The 16,247-nt window shown below is 61.8% G+C and overlaps 1 protein-coding gene across 4 annotated transcripts; it reads right to left on the bottom strand.

The window, feature by feature from the left end:
• Positions 1-961: 961 nt before the first annotated feature.
• On the bottom strand, positions 962-15,369 carry ZFTRAF1 (zinc finger TRAF-type containing 1). Of its 4 annotated transcripts, none has more exons than XM_064268268.1 (4): positions 14,989-15,369; positions 6,914-7,152; positions 6,122-6,333; positions 962-4,703 (listed from the first exon to the last, which is right to left on the bottom strand). In XM_064268268.1, exons 1-4 carry the CDS (start codon positions 15,352-15,354, stop codon positions 4,312-4,314), a joined length of 1,209 nt encoding a protein of 402 aa, XP_064124338.1. In that variant the 5' UTR covers positions 15,355-15,369; the 3' UTR covers positions 962-4,311. The 4 variants fall into 4 exon arrangements, with proteins under 4 accessions (XP_064124338.1, XP_064124341.1, XP_064124340.1 ...); XM_064268271.1 differs by lacking the exon at positions 962-4,703 and adding an exon at positions 5,026-5,905; XM_064268270.1 differs by lacking the exon at positions 962-4,703 and adding an exon at positions 5,026-5,908.
• Positions 15,370-16,247: the final 878 nt, after the last annotated feature.

Here is a 16,247-nt window from a genome sequence, read left to right on the forward strand (position 1 = left end):
GCAAGCGGCGAAGACACGAGCGGGGAGTGCGGGGCTCCAGACAGACCAGGCATCGGCCCAGCCCACGGACCTCCGGCGGTGGTGCAGCCCCCTGCCCGTCCCCGGCCCCGGGCTGTCGGTCGATCCCTCCGACCAGCTCCCCGCCGTGGACAGCAGCGGGCCCTGTGAGGCAGAGGCCTTTCACGCAGGCCGCCCCTCCCCCCTGAGGTGGGGTCTCCGCTCCAGTCCCTGAGCTGGAGCCCGTGGACCCGGAGTCCACCGCCCCCTTCCAATATTCTGTAATGCCGCCCCTTACTGCCTATTGAAATTCAATTTAAAAAACACCCTCCTACATACAGGATTTAGAAACAGGAACATAATGCTCTGATATAAGGGGACGTGGAAGTCACTGATGTTTGAATGTTTGGATACATGAACAAGAGCGTCATATGCACCCCTTCCACGGAGCCCAGGACACAGGCCTGCTGCAGACAGGGACAGCCGAGTCCTATTTGATGGCTCAAACCCCCGTGCTGCTGGGAAGGGGAAGGTGATTTCCAAAATGTACAACGGAACTACTGTGTGCGCCAATTGCATTCCTGGAAAATTCAGTGTATACACATTAAAACCGCAGAAATGGTTTGTGTTGAGGGGTGAACGAGAGTTAGGATCTAGGCTCAGGGACTGTAAACCAGGCTCCTCACCTGCGTGAGTTGTGTGGCAGTCAGTGGACTTGGGGCAGCCCCAGATGTCTGTTGTCCCCCAGTACTGGGAAGATCAAAAGCTCCCAGGGGCAGGCCTGGTCACCTCTCAATCTAGGCTGCTCCTTGAGCTCAGCCCTGGCCTGCCTGGTGCCAGCAGGTGGGTGCAGAGCTCCCACTGAGGTCCGGGGGGCAGGAATACACGCGTTTCTCCCATAACCAAAACAGGCCCAATGGGGTAAAACCCTCGGCCCCCCGGGTAGACAGCGGTGGCCAATGGCAGCTCAGCCTGGGCTCCTGGGTCTAGGGATGGCTACCTCCTGCCCAGGCTGATGGGCAGCAGAGCCTGGGCTCCAGGTATAGTGCAGAAGCTTACTGGTGGAGCCGTACAGGTGCCGGCCACCACTTGAGGTGGATGCTTGATCCAGGTAGTCTTCCTCTTGGGCAGGAGAGGCTCTGCCCAGCCTGGGTGTGGGAGTAAGGACAGGGAGACTTACACCACCCCCTTGCCAACCCAAAGCACAGCTGGCGCCAAGGCAGCCACTGGGAGGGTGGCGTAAGGTGTGAGGCTGGCTCAGTGAAGGGTCTGGGGGACACGGCCACTCAGAGGAAGGGGCGTAGGGGAGGCTCCAACTACTCCTTGTCTATTTCCCCACTGACCAGATAGGGATTTGTATACGAGGTGGTGCTGCCAGAGGCCAGGGAATGGTGGCCAGAGACTGGTGGGCGACAGGGACTGTCGACCCCTGGCAAGGGGGTGCCCATCCATGGGGGCTGGCTTCTCTTAAGGAAACACAGACAGGATGTGGTTTGGAATACTTTTTTAAACTACAGTTACATACACAAAACTTCCAGAGAACACAGACCACAAAAGTGACATGTGAGTCATTGCCAACAGGGGTAAAAACGCCTCTCGCTCACTCTTAAAAAAATTATTTTTATTATTTTTGTAAATTTCTCACTTTGGGCAAACTGAGGGGTGTAGTGTTCACAGGGTAAGGGCCACTCTCTCCCTCTCCCCTTGAGGCACCCCCGATCCTCAAGGGATGAGAGGGCAGTGAAGGAGGTCGGGAGGCTGAGATGATGCAGGTCAGGGGACGACAAGGACGTGACATTTGCCAGTAAGTCCATTACCCACGGTGGCTGTGCTGCCAGTTGCTCAGGGTGCCCCCCTCCCAGTGGTGGCAAGGGGTATACTACAATCTTCCAGGGTACCTGGTCGACCAGGCTGTAAGGCTCAGCTTTTGGTGAACTTTGAGGGAGGGAGGGGACAATGCGGCAACACTCCTGCAGACACATAGCACGTTCCCATGGGGCCTCGCCCAGACCTTGGACACTGCCTGCTTACCCTGGCGGCCCAGCTGCCCAAAGTAGGGGACTGTGCATATCCTGCCCTCTCTCCCCACAGGGCCACCTGCCTCCAAGACTGCTCAGCCAGCCTCGGATTCCCCCTCCTCCAGGCAGGTGTTTATCCTCAGCCCCCAAAGCAGCCACATCCATTTACCTGCACACAAGAGACCTGCTGCCCCAAGCCCTCCCAGGTAGCACACCCCCAGGCCACCATCCCAGCCTGGCTATGCCCAGCAAAGCCAACTATGGGACACACCCAGCACCCCCTCCCCACCTAGGACACCCACCAGGTTGGCTTTCTGCCTGAATCCCTCTCTCACAGGCACCCACACACACGTGGACAGGAGCAATCCCCCAACACAGTCGCTTTAGAATCCTGAAACACTCTTGAGACACTGAGATAAGTGTGGCACAGCCCCCAAGAAACACAAGGCCCCAAGGGCCAGCGTGCCACCCACACAACCCTGAAAGACACCGTCTACCCTGAGTGCCGTCCTCTGCCCTGAGGGGCGGCTGGGAGCAGGGGTGCAACCCCGTGGTGGATAGTGCTCGGTGGGTGGCCCGAGTTAGTGGGACTCACACAGGGAGCCCCGAGTCAGTCTTGCAGCCCAGAGCTGCACGGAAGATCTTTCTGTGCAGCAGCAGCAGCTTGGAAACCTAGCGTACCTTTTCTACCTTGGTGTGGGAGGTAACATTCCCCTCGATGCTTGGCTGTGAACAAAACCCAGACGAGCTTCTTGTCAACAGCTCTGAGAAGCTAACTACTAGACAGCGAGGGGCAAACGGCACCCAGGAATGGAGGCCCAACATGGAGGCCATGTCCACCCAGCTGTGCTCAGGGATCTGGGCTCAGTGCCCCACTCCACAGCCCCTCTGTCCACCAAATGCCCCCCTTGGCTGTCCACGATGGGTGGGCCCACTGCCAGGCCCAGGTGTCCTGCTCAGACCCTCCTCTGGAGGGGCCAGCTGGGTCAGCAGTGCTGTACCCATAGGCAGGGGGCTGCCCCCGCTCCCAGGTAGGCACCCCAGGCCACCTTCTCTGCAGGCGTCACCCAGGCAGGCATGGGGGCAGAGGAACCCCGGTTCTTTGGTATCGAAGTAACACAAAACTATGGCAGAACAGCCACTTCTCCTAAATGACAGGGGGCTTTATCCTTCTCAGGGGCGCTGAGGGTCCCAGGGGAAACAAAGACACCCTGGTCAGCCCCTCCAGTACAGGCTCCTTCTGCCCTGGCCCCTGCGCACACCCAGCCTAAGGGAACTAGCCAGCTGCCACCACACAGACTGGGAAGAGCCGGCCTCCTTTAGGTGAGGGGCCAGGAACTCCAACCTCCTCGATGGACCCTCTCTCAGCCAGGCCTGCTCTGCCACTTGTGGCCCCCAGAGCTCTCTCCACAGCCTGGAGCCTGGGGACGCTGGGCCTTGGGGCTGGAGATAGAAAATGGATTTTCTTGCTAAATTGCATAATCTATAGAAGAGCCTGGAAAGTTTAATTTTTTTCCTAGGAAGAGACAGAATTTCACCCTGCATTCCGAAAACGTCTGCTGAGCCCTGGTGGCCAGTCCTGCCTCCCTGGGTGGGCTGGACAGGTGGCCCTGGTCAGTCCCCTCCAGAGCGGGGGACCGCCCAACTCTCCTGCTGTTTGCGCCCCGTGACAGGGTGGGGGTGGTATCTCAAGTCTCTTGGGGGGCACACAGGGCGCAGATGATGGGCAGGGCAGGCTGACTCGTGTTGCGTCCCATGTGCTGTCAGGCTCCAGGCCACACCAGAGCTGGGCTTCCGCGCTGTCCACTCGCGGCCACACCTTCCCCTCCAACAAAACAAAAAGTAGGAAGCAAGGGAGGCTTTTTAATTGCAACCAAATACGCCTTCTGCAGTCAGCAAGGACCCAAGCCAGCCCGGAGCTGAGCGTGGAGCCACAGAAGGGCGCGCCACACTGCCGCCGGGAACACAGTCCAGGCGACTCACACTGTGCCCGCCCTGCGACCCTCCAGGGCTCAGGTGTCTCCTCTGCCACCTGCAGGCAAGGCAGGGTGGAGACGTGGCTGCCACACGTCCCACGTGCATGCAGACTTTTCCCGATGTGTTTTGGTTCATGCTTTCCTCCTTTTGCTGAAATGACCGGGTGTGAAATGCGCCTGTGGCGGCTGCAGTCGGCCTGGCGTCCCTGTTGCTGAAATGACCGGGTGTGAAATGCGCCTGTGGCGGCTGCAGTCGGCCTGGCGTCCCTGTTGCTGAAATGACCGGCGGCTGCAGTTGGCCTGGCGTCCCTGCGGTGCGGCTACTTCTGGATTTGGAACAGGAAGAGCCGCAGGTTTATGTTCTTGGCGGCCAGCAGCTTGTTGCACTCCACCGAGTCGGTGATGGGCAGCGGCACGTAGTCGGTCTCGTTGCTCTCATTGGTGAACACGAAGTGGTAGATGACGGGGTTGATCTTCACATCGTCGTAAGGGCCCTTGAGCAGCAGGAAGGAGCACTCCAAGGGCGCGTTGACCTTGCTCTTGAGGATGAGCTGGAAGGAGAGGGTGCGCTTGCATGACAGGTTGGGGTTGCGCTCTGAGTCGTTCACTCGAGCCTTCAGGACCCACGTCTGGTTCAGCACTGTGAACCGGGGCGTCTCATAGTAGAGGCGTGTGATGAAGTCGTCCGTGCGGTATGGCCGGAACTGGACCTCTGCAGAGACAGACAGGGCAGGGGTGGCAGTCAGAGTGGGCAGGGCAGGTGGGAAGAGCACTTACCGGAGGACATTCAATGTGCTCTACTGGCCCAGTTTTTTTACTGGCCCAGTGGCAAAGAAACGGCGTAGACATACGCCTTGGGGGAAACAACTGCAGACAGAGGTCACGTGAACTGGTCTGGAGGCTGCCAGAGGCGAGCGAGTGCCCAGGGCCAGGGTGCCCCTGACAACGTGGTCCCCTTGCCCCAGGCCCAGCCCAGGCAAGGGAAAGGCTTCTGCCCATGGGGCGGGGCAAGCAGACACACAGACAGGGTGCAGTTCTGAGAAAAAGTGCACTTTATTGGTTCCGATACAGAGCTGCCAGCAAAGCCGGTGGGCAGACGCCCAGCACCCACCCTGCCTGCACAGTGAGCTGCACCCAGGGCTGGCCTCTTGCTAGGGGCTGGGGCTCTGTCGCTGTCTCGGAGGGTCCATGAGGCAATGGCAGCCCCTGCCTTCTGCACAGTCCTCTCAGCTCTGCCCGCAGACTATGGCTGGCGAGTCCATGGCGGAGGGGCCAGCGCCCAGTCCTTCCTGCACAGACAGGGCCTCCGCCCCGCCCCTGTCACATGCCCAGCCACCCGGACCCCAAGAGGCCTGGACTGCCTGGGTCACGGCACCCACCTGGGGCCGTGGCCTCCGCTGCTGTCTAAGGCCATGTGGGCCCTCGACCACGTGGGCACACACAACCCACACCTAATGGACTGGCCCAGGCAGTGAGGTGTGACTGGCTACTGGCTGCCCATGACCACTCAGACTGTGAGTTGGCTGCCAGGATGGAGGTCAGTGTCCCTGTGCAGGCTGGCGTCAGCAGCTGCTCCATGCTCCTCACAGGTGGGCTCGTCCTGGGCCCTGGCCCCCGGCACGTCCGAAGGCAGACGGAGGCCGGGAAGCCCACGAGGCTCATGAGCCTGCCCAGCTGCCAGCTGGGTTGTGGTGTCCACTCTGTTCTGCAGTTCAGGCTGGCGCACTCAGTTCGTTCTGGAGCCTCTTAGCTTTGTGCCGGCCTCAGGCCTGGCCCCACAGTGACCGCCCAGCAAAGCACGGCCCAATGAGCATCTTCTTGCCTGCTGCCTGGGCCTCCCACAGATGCGCCTGTCTTCTGGTCAGACACTGCCTGTTCCGAGTCCGAGGAGCCCCTTGCAGTGAGGATGCCCCCCTGCTGGGCGGCGGCCAGTGGAGAGGATGGTGGGGGCCTGTGAGAATCACGCAACTGCACCCTGAGGCCCAGCCCACCCTCGGATGTCTGCTGTCTCCGGCCGTCTTCCACCCAAGGCATCCCCCGCGGTATGGCCATGCCCTTGCAGGGGCTCCCCCCACAGCCCGTGAGCAGCCCCCGCCTAAGCTGCATGCAGTGGGCCGTGCGGTGCCTCACCTGTGTAGCCGATCTTTTCGAAGCTGAGCAAACTGAAGATGCTGTTGTAAAGCTGCATCTCCTTGCGGCGGCCCTGGTCCATCTCGTCCAGAATCTCCATCAACTCATTGCCTGTCTTGGTCGGGTGGGCACATGCGGCCTCGTGTGCTGTCAACTCATGGAAGGGGCCATGCCACGGGCAGCCGATGCGCTTGTACTTGCACTGGGTAACCCTAGGGAAGGCGGCATGGCAGGGTCAGGGCCTGCACCCCCGTGGCAATAGGCCCTACCCGCTCACACGCACCACCTCCTAGACATGCTCACCATGTGTGCGTGTGTGTGTGACACAGAGGCAGGGACAGAGGCAGGGAGCAGATGTGTGGAGTGTGCCGTCAGGGCCCCAGTTGCAGGGTGGTCCCCTGCTTGGCAGTAAGCGGTGCTGATGGCGGCCCTGCATAGCAGCACCCAAGGCTCGTTTCTGAGCAGCAGTATAAGTGAGTGGCCAGCCAAGGCTGGGCTGGTGGCCATAGGACCAAGACAACTACCCCCCACAGGGAGCTTAGGGCCAGGTGGGGCCCTCCAACAGTCCCTCAGAGCCATGACCTGGACTAGGTGCCAGAGAGACCTCCCAGGCCACCCTGCAGCCACAGGACCTCAGCCAGGCTGCTGTGCAGACTCAGCCCCCACCCCGTCCTCACGCAGAGCCCTGGTGGTAGCTGAGGAGGCCTGGGGACCCGTGACAGGGCCTTCTCTGGCCCGTGGCCCCTGAGGCTGGGGCAGCGAGGACTGGCAGGCCCGCAGCACCAGCGGTACCTGTCCTGGCACTCCTCCTTCTGGTGCCGCTCCAGCAGTGAGCGGGGAAACTGGCGCAGGCAGAAGCCACACTCAGATGGCAGCTCACTCACAGCCTTCTCCACGGCCAGGTTCCGGCAGCAGAGGCTCTTACTGATCTCACAACGGCAGTTGGGGCACGTGGCCTGTTCCTCCTTCAGCCGGGCATCTGCTAGTAGGTGGATAAAACAGCCAGCGCACATCAAGTGACCGTTAGTACACTGCGAAGAAGGAAAGGGAGATGATGCTCACAGACCTGGAAGGACCAGGCACGCGCCCACCACCGCAGCTCCAGCCAGGCTGCCATCCTCTGGGGACTCCAGGCAGGCAGGTTGGCTGGCGGCAGAGGTACACGTGGCTCTCTTCCCAGGGCCCCTCCAAGGATAGCCGACTTGGTTCCCCTAGAGATGTGGCGTCTTGAGGATGTAGCCCCCGTCGCAGGCCGAGGTCGGGGCTCTTCACTGAGGCAGACCCCACAGGAAGTAGTCAATTTGCCCATACCAGGGCTTGAGGCCTGACCCATCCCCAGTCTCCTGCAAGCCCTTGACTCCAGGACCTACAGGAGTACCCAGATGGCAGCCCGCATAGGCACACACAGTATGCCACTGCTGAGCAGAGGGGCGGACGCTGCTCCCCCCATGCCCAGGTGAGCACGTCTGCTCCTCAGCCTTCAGAAAGGTCATCTGCACTAGAGACAGGAACCTGCTTAGATGAGTCCCTGTCCTGGTCCCTGGCTCCATCACCTGCCCAGTGAGGCCAGCCACCTGCAGGGCCGGTGGGAGGCCAGGTCTGCCAGGAGCCAGAGGAAGTGTCTTTGGGGGCAGGAGCAGGGGCTGCAGATCTGGGGCTGGTGGGTTGGCACAGGCGATGTGAAGTCAGCTAGCCGGAGCCAGTCTGCCTTGGGGCCTAAGGTAAGACCTACTTCTGGGTCTGCAGGGCTGAGGACAGACCCTGGGGCCCTGTCCATGTGGATGGCAGGCGGCTGCTATTCTGGGTCTCTTTCTTGTTCAACACCCCCAGAGTGCCCACTCTGCCTGTCAAGTGGAAACACAGGGCTTATGGCCCTGGCCTCAAGGTGGTACTGGTTCCACGGAGTCCCACATGGAATCAAAGTGTCTTATGGAGCAGACAGCTCCCCATTCTAGCCTGGCCTGTGGCAGGTGCAGGGAGTGGGGCAGGGCAGATGCGGCCCTGAGTACAGGCACAGGCTTTGTTTCGAGAGGCTGCTCCAGCACTGCCTGGGTCTCACCAGCTGGGGCGAACCTTGAGAAAGCCACCAGGCCAGGGGTCCCTTGGGGCCCAGGTCCTTTGAGAGCCGGATGCAGCACAGAAGGAAGGGGGGCGTACCTATGTGTGCCGAGACCCCGTCAGTGCTCACTGAACTTCTAGTGTCTGTTTCAGGGCCATGGGCCCCGAGGAGAACACTATGGAGGCTGAGCATGGCCCCATGTCCCAGGCCTGGGTCCTACACACTGAGCAGCTGGGGCAAAGGCTTTACTCACAGAACTCAGTCACACCAACTCCATGGACTTTGCCACATTCAAGTCTCAAGTTCTGAATTAGGCCAAAAATTAAGACGCATCCAGTGAGGAAGGGAGCAGGTCCAGCTTAGCCCAAGGAACAGGCCGTGTGGCAGCCAGTGGGAGAATGCACGCTGGCTGCGGGGTGGGAAGTGAGGACTCAGCCTGCCCAAGGAAGAGCAGGGAAGGACAGCTGGCTGGCCCGTTCCGCCTGGGGTTAGCAGAGGAACCACAGGTGTGGGGAGTCCAGCTGGCAGGCAGGCAGCACAAGAGCTGTCTGCTACCACCTGGCTACGGAGGTCACAGACCAGAGCCCAGGTCACCCTGCCCAGGGCCCCACAGACGAGATGCCCAGGCATGCCATTGGGCCCACAGCAGATGCAAGAGCAGCGCCAAGGGCTTGCATCTGCCCCATTTGGCAAAGTACCCCTGGTGGCCACAGCCCTGCACCCCCGAGTGGACATCCAACATCCATTTTCCTGGGAGGCCTGTGTGCCTGGGGCTACCCCCACACCTCGGAGCCCCACTTGCCACTGAGCCCCTCGCTGGCCAAGCCCCACACTAGCCTTGGCCTTTGTGGCTACCCTGGACCACAGCTGACTGGCAGGAGAGAGGTGGGGCTAGACTGCTCAGCACTAAGGCCCAGGCTGAGGCCTGTCACTGCTCCTCAAAGGCGGGAGCTGAGCAGTGGAGGGCCAGGTGGCGGGGCAGGGGGAGAGAGAAACCTCAGGTGCCTGCCCTTACTTGGAGTGAGGCTGAGACATACAGCACTGTGCTTGGTGAGGCTCCTAATACCCACCACGTCCCCTACCCTGAAACCCCACGCCCTCCCAGGGCCTGAAGCTCCACAGATGCCTCTCAGAGGAGGAGCTGCACAGCTGCTCCAGGGCTCTCCGCCCAGCCCAGGTTCCCCAAGCAGGGCTGGGGTACCTGCGTCCCATGCGTCCAGGCCTGCCTTGCCACTGTGAGCGACTCAGGACTGAGTCCAGGCCTAGCTGGGGGCCCCAGCACCATGCCCTGCCATCATCCCAGGGCCACATCAGAGGAAGAAGAGAACAGACCTGGTGGGCCCTTCCTCAGGCCCTGGCTCCAAGACTCAGCTCCCAGCCGGGGCCCTCTATGCCCGTCACCCCCACCACACTGCTCCTCTCCTCTAGATTCCAACACGAGTTCAGCTCATTCGGTCACTGGCCTGAGCTGGCTACATCATAAGTGGATGGGATGCTAGTTCTGGGTGCCTTGACTCTGCCCTCCTCTGGGCCCCGCCGGACTTCCAGAGGGAGTCCAGGAGCTCTGGGAGGGATGGGTTCACTGCCCCTGCAACCCTAACAGCTTGGCTGTGTTGGAACGTCATGAGCTGACACGACGTTCACAGGTGCCACTGGCTTAGCCAAGGGACAAGCCACCCCGAGGATGCCAGGCTAGTGGACACCAGACTGTTGGCCTGCCTAACTTTCAACCCAGGTCTCTCCATGGAAGGTGGTCACCATGCTCCAAAGCCCCCCACCTGCTATTGGGCCCACAGCTTCCCGAGCAAAACCTGTCTCTTTGTGTGCAGCCCAGCCACAGGGCAGCCACTACCTCAGCTGCCATTTGAGGGCAGGGCTGGGCTGACCCCCCCCACTTTTTTGCCACCACCTAGCTAGAAGCCAGGCCCAGAGCCACTGCACCAGTGGACAGCATAGCTCATGGCACTACTGAGAGTCCACGCATGCCACGCGCCAGGGCCTGGCTGGCACCTCCCACCACACAGGTCTGCAGGGGCCCCTCAGCCCGAAAGACCAGGGCGGAACAGTTGCCCCTGCGAGCGGGCACTGCTGGCCACCCAGCCCAGCTTACCAGCAGTGTGCCCTCAGGCTGGTCACCTCCTCCCTGGGCCTTAGCCTACTCATCTGTAGGCACTGACGATAGGCTGGCCTCACACCATGCTCGTGAGGTGACACAGGATAGCACGTGTCACCAGGCATGCAGCAAGTGTCGAACAGATGCCACTGTCCCACGGCCCCTCCTTCCACCTTGGAAGGGACTCCAGGCACAGCACTGTGATTTCAGCAGAAGCCCACCCCTCGTCTCCCCACCATGGTGACCAGGAGCCAGTGGATGCGCCTCTGCACTGAGACACCAGCAGTCCACCCTCCCTGTGCCAGAGGCCTCTTTGTCAGCTTCTCTCAGGATGAAGAAAGGGGCACTGGATGGTCCATCAGAACCACAGGGGGCAGCCCTGGCCCCCAGGCCTGGACTGTAAGCAGGCCTTGAAAGATGGACCCCTCCCAGCTCTCGGGGACAAGTTGGCCCTGTGGCCAGCAGGCCTAAAACAAACTTTCATGCCTAGGGGTCCTCACATACCCTGAGCACCCCTCATTCCACTCTTTTCCCTGAATGGCCTGGGGCACAGATGCCCAGGCCCATCTGGCCAGCCCACAGCCCACCCAGAGGTTCAGTTACCCAGAGGCCTCAGCGGCAGCCATGATTCCAAAGCATAACTGAGGGATTCCCTGTAACACAAAACCCAAAAGCACCGCCCACCCAGCCCCAAAATACCCATCCTTCCTCCTGCACCGTGCTGGTGCCCAGCATCACTGCCCCCCAGTGTCACCTGAGGAAACCCCCTTCTCCTCAACCTCTTCAATCAGAAATTGCTGCCCCACTGTCACTGGGAACCCGTGGTCTTCTGCAGCAGCACCACCCCGAGATCAGGGCCGGCGACGCAGCACTTCCTGCCTCCTACCAGCTCTCACAAACACTGCTTGTGCCTGGCCAGGGTCTTCCGAAACCACCCGCCCTCCCCCTCACCAGTGTAGTTATCGGGTACCTAACCACGCATGTCCAGAAGCTCTTTCCCACAACCTTCCTCACCTCCAAGAACACACCTGCTATAGCCCTGTGCTGCTGTTGCCATCGCCTCCCAGGAGCTGAGAAGAGGCCTCTGAGGGCCCAGGCCACCTGGGTGAGGCCCCCCCACACCCCAGGGAGGCCTCACAGGGAGTTCCTTAAGCAACACTCAGAAAGAGCAGATAGTACATCAACACAGACAGCTGGCCTGGGCCCTCAATAGTCTTGGGGCTGAGCCCCTGGGCCTGTCCTCCCACACTGCAGGGTACCGATGAAGGGCCTGGGCAGCCCGGGCAGGGTGTTCTCTGTCCACTGTCACTGCAGCCTCAATTCCTGGTGGGCCTAGTGGCCAGAGTGCCCTCACCCTACCTGAGAGCTGCCTTGCCTGCCACCCAGGCCCGCTTTACAACATGACTGTCCAGCAAGTAACCATCCCCACGGCCAGATCCTGCACTGAGTTTGGGTAAGGTGCATAGCAGGACATGACTGGTCCCTACAAGCAGATGGTGGGAGTGTTCGGGGGAGGGAAGCACTCTGGGGGAGAAAGGGCAGGCTCACAGCAGTGGGCGGGGGCGTCGGAGTCAGGGCTGCCTTGGTTGGGCCTAGGAGAGCAGAGGTGGACAGACAGATGGGAGGTCTCTCCAGGCAAGGGGGTGCATAGGGGGCAGAGGACAATCCTGTGGGGGTGGGAGACGTGCAGTACTTCTTCCACACGGGGGTCAGGGCTCAGGGCTCAGACCAAGCAGGAAGGGTCAGGGCCAGCTCTGTGCTGAGGATGGGGCCAGCAAGGGGAGACCAGGGAGGAGTCAAGGATCAGGCGCTGATAACTGTCCACAGCAGAGGTGGTGGGTCACTCAGCCCAGGCTGTGCCCAGAGCCAGTGGTGCAGTGCTGCCTGGCAGCCTGGGAGGCCGGGAGTCCCTGGTGGTGTCCTTTTTGCGCCTCCAGCCTGCCTGCTGCCCACCTGCACGCCTGCCCAGGACTCCAGGAGTTGACTGTGTACCTCGTCAGGCCTGTCACAATGGGCACACCCCACACCCACGTGAGGACATCAAAGCTGATACTCCTGCTGTACCTGCTGCAGCCCTGGCGCAGTGCTGGCCATGGCAGGGAGACAGCTGCCTGTGCTGGCCCTGATGTGACACCTGAAAGAGGTCCCCAACCTGCCCACTCACACAGAAGGGAGCTCGCGCCACACCAGGGGGCCCTAGCAGGTTGGAGGGAGAGCTGGAGGGCAGGTCTCGGGTTACCAAATCAGGCTTAGCACACCAGCTAAACACAGCCTCCTGCTCCTCTTTTCACCCCAGAGCTGGGCACACCACCCAGCCCTGGCCCCTGGCCATCTGAGCCAGCACCCACGGCACACAGTGTGGCTGGTGCGCTCCCGAGTTATGTCCTGCTAGATTCAGGCAGGACACTGCCAGCAGGAGTAGAGGGCAGGACACATTGACCACCTGAGATCTGCTCACTAGATAGCTACCAATCAACAGGCCTTAGCCAGAGACCCAGCCCAAGACAAGGGGCCAAGCCAGTGAGGGGAACCCAACACATTCTGAAGCAGCTTGCATGGCCCACACCATCCAAGACTGGACCCCCAGGGAGCAGACCCACCTCTGATGCCAATCAGGCAAAATGGCCCAGGGCTTGCAGGCCCATCCCGATCTGCCCCTTGACACCCCCATCAGTAAAACGTGGACAGCAAAAATGACTGCACACAGGGCCACTGGTAGGATCAAGTGAGACACCGCCTGCAGCAGAGTCGGAGCCTGAGGGGTCACAACGAGCTGTCCCTCCTTCCCCAGCACAGCACCATGGTGCATTCTCACCCCACACCCCACCCATGTAACACGTCAAGTCTGTGTGCAGCCAATGAGGCCTGGAGCAGGGCTCCAATCAACCCCTGAGAGGCAAGGCTGTCCTACTGACAGCACATCCTAGAGCTTCTCCAGGACTCTAGAGACGTAATGGAAACACCCTTGTAACCAAGACCCAGGTGTCACCTGGAGAGTGGGGTGGTAGCTGGGTGAGAAGCCAAACCTGCAGCTGGGCATCAGCACCTGTGGCCCTCATCCCAGCTGGCTCACAAGGAACAGAGCAGAGCCCTCGAGGCCCCAGTGCCTCACTCCCCACCAGAGCCTGCCCAGGAAGGAACTGAGCTCCCAGCATAGCGCAGGTCCAGCCGGTTTGAACCAGCCGGCTCAGAGGCTGGGCCACCTCAACTCTGGCTGTGCTAGGCCAGCCACAGTTGTGGGGCAGAGTGGACTAAGAGCCAGCACCGTGTGGCCCATCCTCTCCTGTGAGGCGCCTGTTCCAATCCACCCATGGGAAGAGGAGACAAGGAGATTCTTGAATTCCTCTCAGATCCCTACCATGGTCTCAGCCCCCTCGTCTCTCACTCAAGGCCCAAGCAAGTAATTCTTCCACCAGAAAGAATTACAAAGTTGTGGAAAAGGGGCTGGAAAGTGAGGAGATCCGGAGGGGACCTGAGGCTGGGTGGTGACTGCTGCTCTGGGAGCCAGCAGCTGTTAGAAGTGTTCCTCTAGCTGGCGCTGGGCCAGGAGGCCACAGGATTCGCAAGCCAGGGCCTCTGGCCAGCAGCTTTCCGAGTCCCAGGAGAGTCAGTTGAGAGCCAGTGTCCTCTCCCCAGACAGCTCAACCTACTTCCCCTCCAACCCCTTTCCTCTCCCCATTGTCCAGGCACATTAGGGTCCTCCTAAACAAACTTCCAACAGAAAACAGAACGACTTGGAGCTCCAGAAGTAGGAGAAGTGGCACCCAGACCAGCCCCTTATGAAAGGTGCTGGCTACAAAAGTGACTCCCTGGTCAGGCTCCGAGCTTGAAAAGAAAGAGTACAAGCCCACCACCCACTTCCAGCTCCCATAAATGTAAACAAAGCCAATGGGAAACCAAAACAGTTTCATTCCTTATTCTTCAGCAGGACTCGAGAAGAGTAGAGATAAAGGACGGGACCACATAAGGTCTCAGCTCAGAGATCTGCTTTGCTGTTTCATGGGAGGGGCACTCTGTGGGTCTTGATGCAGACAGCTCATCCAGCCAAGGGTGAAGGGAAGGGCAAGGAGAGGAAAAAGAAATGGTCCTGCCTCTCCTCAATGCTCTTTGGGAGGGAAATGGCCAAGGACGCCAGGAGCCTTCCATGGGGCAGAGAGAAGCAAGTACAGAGTAAAAGGGTACAGGAGGGGAAAAGGTAGCCTTGGGGGTGTGGCTGCCAAAAGGATAGAGAAGCTCTAGGTGAAAGGGAGAGCCCAGGGGCTCCCTGGGCCCAGAGGACTTACGAGTGGGGGCAATGAACCTGTCACCAGACCTGGCTGGGGTCAGCTTGAGATGGCGGGATGGGATGGTGAGGAGGGGCAGCAGCGGGGGAATGTGGAGAAGATACGGGAGTCTAGGTAGCAGACAACCGATTCAGACCTACATCGGAAGATACGGTAATCAGAGCACGGAAAAGGGGGATTCAGGGCAGAAATGAAAAACTCTGGAAAAGAGAATAGGAGCTTCAGAATCGGCGCTGGAGACCCGCCGGCGGAAGAACGCAGATGTGAGGACAGGAGGGGGCTCCCTAGTGGTGGGTCCCGGGGCCTCCGGGCCGGGCCTCCGGGCCGGGCCTCGGGCCAACGCAGTACCTGGGGGCGGCCGCGGCAGGGGTTCGAGCCCCGGGCCGGGTCGGGGTCGGGCCGGCGGCCCTACCTGGTACACGGAGGCCTTGGGCAGGTCCAGGCAGACGGTGCAGCACAGCACAGAGTAGAGCCGCTCCTCCAGCTTTCCGCTGCCGGCCGCCGCCGCCGCCGCCGCCGCCGCCTCGGCCGCCTCGGCCGCCCGCAGCCGCTTCTTCGGCGGCGCGTCGGGGTCGCCGGCCGCCTCCTGCAGCTGCAGCTGCCGGGCACCGGCCAGGCCCGCCTCGTCCGGGAGCCCAGGCCCCGCCGCCTCGCCCAGTGCCGCCGCCGCCGGCCCCGCGGCCGCCCCAGGCCCAGCTCCGACCCCGACCCCGGCTGGCACGGCGCCGGCGGGCCCGGCGGCCGGGCCGCCCCCGCCGGCCTCCTCTGCGCCGGACATCGCGGCGCGGCCGGCCGGCCCGGCGTGCGGCTGCCGGCACGCTCCTGCAGCTGAAGTTACCGGCGCCGCGCGCTCCCGCCGCCCTCTCGCCGCCGCCGCGACCCCGCAAACCCCGCTCCCGCCGCCGCCGCCTCACAGGGCCCGGCCCGCACGTAGCCCCGCAGCCGCCGCGGCCACCGAACCCGGCGCGGCCGCCATCTTTGTTTTCGCTGCGCCGAGACCCCCCCCGCCGCCACCGCCCCCTCCATCCTCCCGGTCACGTGAGGGCGCACAGGGCCAATGGGAGCGCCTCTCGGCGTTAGGCTCCGCGGCGGTCAGAGCCAATGGGCGCGCGAGGCCGCCTGAGGGCCCACCCCGGCAGCTGATAGGCAGGAAGGGGGCGGGCCCGCGGCGGCACCCCCGGGGCGCGCGCCTGGGGCGGGGAGGCCCCCGCGGTGGGCAGGCGCCGCGCTCAGATTCGCCGGGCCAGCTAGGCGGAGGGCAGCCCCGAGCCCCGGGCCCCAGGCACAGGAGTGTGCTGCACCTTTGTCCCCGGGACTCGGGCTTGCGGGTGGGGTGCTCTGACCTGGCTCGCCGGATTGGATGGGCCCGAGCGAGCAAACGCGCCCGGCGCCCCTCTCCATCCTGTGCGGGACCGGATGTGTTTCAGAGAGGCGGCAGGGGAGGCACTGTCCCCGGGGAACCCACTGCTCTGCCCAAGCCAGTTTCCTGACCCTGCGGTGGGGGGCTGACGAAGGGTCCACGGAGGAAAGTGAAAGTTTTGGGTAATTAAACTTGGCTGGCACAGGCCGCAGAGAAGCCGGAGGGCAAAGAGGTAGAGGTCGTCACCCAGGGAGGGGACTTGCGTTTCTGGGAACAGCTGTGTGGTAAAGGCCTCCCCTGCCCCCACCCCA

Source organism: Loxodonta africana, chromosome 14 (assembly GCF_030014295.1).
Source record: "Loxodonta africana isolate mLoxAfr1 chromosome 14, mLoxAfr1.hap2, whole genome shotgun sequence".
Classification (NCBI taxonomy): Eukaryota; Metazoa; Chordata; class Mammalia; order Proboscidea; family Elephantidae; genus Loxodonta; species Loxodonta africana.

Excerpts from the sequence above, each read along its gene's own strand:
- ZFTRAF1 (XM_064268268.1), bottom strand. The coding sequence starts at position 15,354 with ATGTCCGGCGCAGAGGAGGCCGGCGGGGGCGGCCCGGCCGCCGGGCCC. Across the intron at positions 7,153-14,988 it reads CCAAGGCCTCCGTGTACCAG|TGTACTAACGGTCACTTGAT; the intron begins GTAGGGCCGCCG and ends CCTTCTTCGCAG. Across the intron at positions 6,334-6,913 it reads AAGGAGGAGTGCCAGGACAG|GGTTACCCAGTGCAAGTACA; the intron begins GTACCGCTGGTG and ends CGCCTTCCCTAG.